This window comes from Cryptomeria japonica, chromosome 8, assembly GCF_030272615.1.
Source record: "Cryptomeria japonica chromosome 8, Sugi_1.0, whole genome shotgun sequence".
Lineage (NCBI taxonomy): Eukaryota > Viridiplantae > Streptophyta > Pinopsida > Cupressales > Cupressaceae > Cryptomeria > Cryptomeria japonica.
This window is the reverse complement of record NC_081412.1, coordinates 43,586,727-43,589,475: the sequence shown is the minus strand read 5'-3', so window position 1 is coordinate 43,589,475 and position 2,749 is coordinate 43,586,727. Positions and strand designations below refer to the sequence as shown.

The 2,749-nt window shown below is 29.4% G+C and overlaps 1 protein-coding gene across 1 annotated transcript; it reads right to left on the bottom strand.

The window, feature by feature from the left end:
- Nucleotides 1-1,644: 1,644 nt before the first annotated feature.
- Nucleotides 1,645-2,471, bottom strand: LOC131043879 (uncharacterized). The gene is made up of 2 exons (XM_057977108.2): nucleotides 2,134-2,471; nucleotides 1,645-2,037 (listed from the first exon to the last, which is right to left on the bottom strand). The coding sequence occupies exons 1-2, from the start codon at nucleotides 2,390-2,392 to the stop codon at nucleotides 1,898-1,900; spliced, it is 399 nt and encodes a 132-aa protein (XP_057833091.2). The 5' UTR covers nucleotides 2,393-2,471; the 3' UTR covers nucleotides 1,645-1,897.
- Nucleotides 2,472-2,749: the final 278 nt, after the last annotated feature.

Genomic DNA, 2,749 nt, shown 5'->3' with positions numbered 1-2,749 from the left:
TATTTATTTCCTTAATGATTATTGATATATTTACTATTGATTTCACTTACTCATATGCATGCTTCATGATAAAAATAAAAACCAATATAAAGAAGTTTACCTTCAAAATGACTTAACCCTCAAAGAAATCATAGTTGGCTTTAAAAACTAAAGTAAATAATATAATAATAATAAATATAAATTTAATTTTTTTTTTGTTATTCTTCAGTACCCATAAAAAGTAGTTGAGACACTTGTATTATTTGAATAAGATCATAACTTCTTGAAGAAAAACTCAAGACATCAATTCTATCTAGATGGCTTGCAAGACTTAACAATATATTTATTTGATAAGATCTAAAGTGCACAATTATAATTAGTTTTAAGATATATATATATATATGCAATAAAATTTTAAGTTTTGTAGAACGATAAAATTATCACTAGCCTTATTCTTTAAATTATAATTTTATATTCACTTGTATTTATACTAGAGCATACTTGTCTTTAAAAAAATAATGTAAAGGATGTTGAGTGATATCATTCTCAAGGTGCCTATTTTTATTTGTAAATAAAAGATACATGAGTGATATCATTGTCAAGCAATCTATTTAAAAATTTGTCACCTTATTTGGGCCTTTGCAATTTTTGTTATATCTGTAGTTGTAGTTTTTAAGCATTTTGTTTGGCTTTTGGCTTCTCTTGCCCTAGTTGGGCAATTCTCTGTTAAGTTTAGTTAGGTTTTTCTACTCCTATTTCTGACTTGTTTTTTAGACTGTTCCATGTTTAAACCTTAATTTTAATATATTTCAGCTATAGTCCTTTATTGATCAAAAGAAATTAAATAGATAGTATTATAATATTTTATATAATTTATAAATTTATTTGTCTATATGTAATGTGAATTTTATAATAATATAATTTATTTAATTACTTAAGAATCACTTTGAATTATATATATAAAAAACACAAAATCAATCTTTAGTTCTATCGATTTTTTTCATTTTACTTATCCATCTCTTATGTAACTTTACATATTTATAAAAGAATATACATAAAGACTTCTATAAAGAAATCTTATAAAGAGAAGGTTGTATGTATGTAAGCATATATATTTAAATGTAAATCTATAGAGTTATTGAGAAATATTTTTATCTGATACATCATTTTTAATATAATTTATACTCTTCTTTTATATATTTATACATAATTATTAGAAACAATTATTTTATTTGTAATTATACGTGTTATGTTTTTTAGATTAATTATAAATAATATTGTTTGAATAATATTAACCATATAATTATAATTTTTTTAAATATAAATTTATACATTCTGAACATAAGATTCAATCATATTATTTCTATGGATTAACATAGTTAATAAAATGTGTAAATCTTTTTATTGTTTTTAAATATTTTCTATTTAAACTTATTTCTATGAATTGAAGTAATTTTTTTTTAAATGAAATCTTTTAATTGTTTAAGTTTATTTTTATGAATTGACAAAATTTTTAAAAGATGTAATAGCTTAAATTGGTCTAGTGGTAAAGAACGTTTACTTTTAAAAGAGAATTCACAAATTCAAATCAGATATGTATGCCTTGTACTTCGTGAACTATAAAAAAATTATTCTTTCTTTTTTATTATTTTTAGATATCTTACATTTAAATATATAAATATATTTATATGAATAGAAACATTCCATTCGACTTAAAACAACATCACGGGCGAAGTAATGTTATCTTTCTTTGTCTTTCAATCTCCGTCGCAAATCAACCCAGAAGCTCAAGCTACCTGGCCGTCCGTTTCTGGAGAAAGCGTGGAAGGGATGTTTTCTTCGTTAATGGAATGTCTGCATATCAGAGTCACTTGTTACAACACTGGGAACAAATGTTACATTCTAAATTGTAACAAATTTAAAGCAGTGGCTGAGAAGATGAGGTGTTTGGTAGGGGCCTTGAAAATTCCATGGTCTTTAAATCTTTAGAAACCCCGCATTGAGAGAGTACTTGTTGCAGCATATGCGTTTTAATCTTTGTCAGGCATGACTGTATTGCTGTATACATTAAAGCCCAAAACCACATCAACATAAATAACAGGTAGGATTGAAGAATGTTATAATAATTAAATAAAAGTGAAGAAAGCAACTAACCTCGCCTCTTCATAAGTTGTGGTTGGCAATCCATGGCAGAAGTGGTATTCTCCTTGGCAGTTTCATTACTATTTATTCCCAAGAAGTCGATTGTGACAAGCTGCCGTAATGGGTGGTGTTTCAGAGGTGTGATATAGTGAATGTGCAATGCAAAGGAGGGAGACAGAGGTGACCCACCCGCCGATAGCGAAGATTGGCCGACCGCCCCGGTTGGGATAGGCACAACCATTAAGTAGATCTGGTTCTTCTTGCCCCCCATTGAACCGATTCCACGGTCGAGCAAGCGTCGATGTCCCGTTATGGTAGCAAGGGCTGGTGGGGGGGGAATTATAGGTGGGATCCCGTGAATGTGCAATGCAATGGAGGGAGACAGAGGTGTGATATTTAAAAGAGATTAGAAACTACACGACCGAAATGGGTGGTGTTTCAGAGTAGCTAAGAGACGTGACGCAATTTGACATGCAAAGAGCACATGTGAGAAGGCCGGCAATGACATTCTCAAAATCGTTGGCAATCGAAGTTGCATTATGATTGATACAGTTGACAAAAAGAGCGCCGTCATGGATCGAAATGAAGGTTACGCCGTACAAAAAGGCAATCTGTTCTGCTGTAAAAG

Excerpts from the sequence above, each read along its gene's own strand:
- LOC131043879 (XM_057977108.2), bottom strand. The coding sequence starts at position 2,392 with ATGGGGGGCAAGAAGAACCAGATCTACTTAATGGTTGTGCCTATCCCA. Across the intron at positions 2,038-2,133 it reads ACAACTTATGAAGAGGCGAG|CAATACAGTCATGCCTGACA; the intron begins GTTAGTTGCTTT and ends TAATGTATACAG.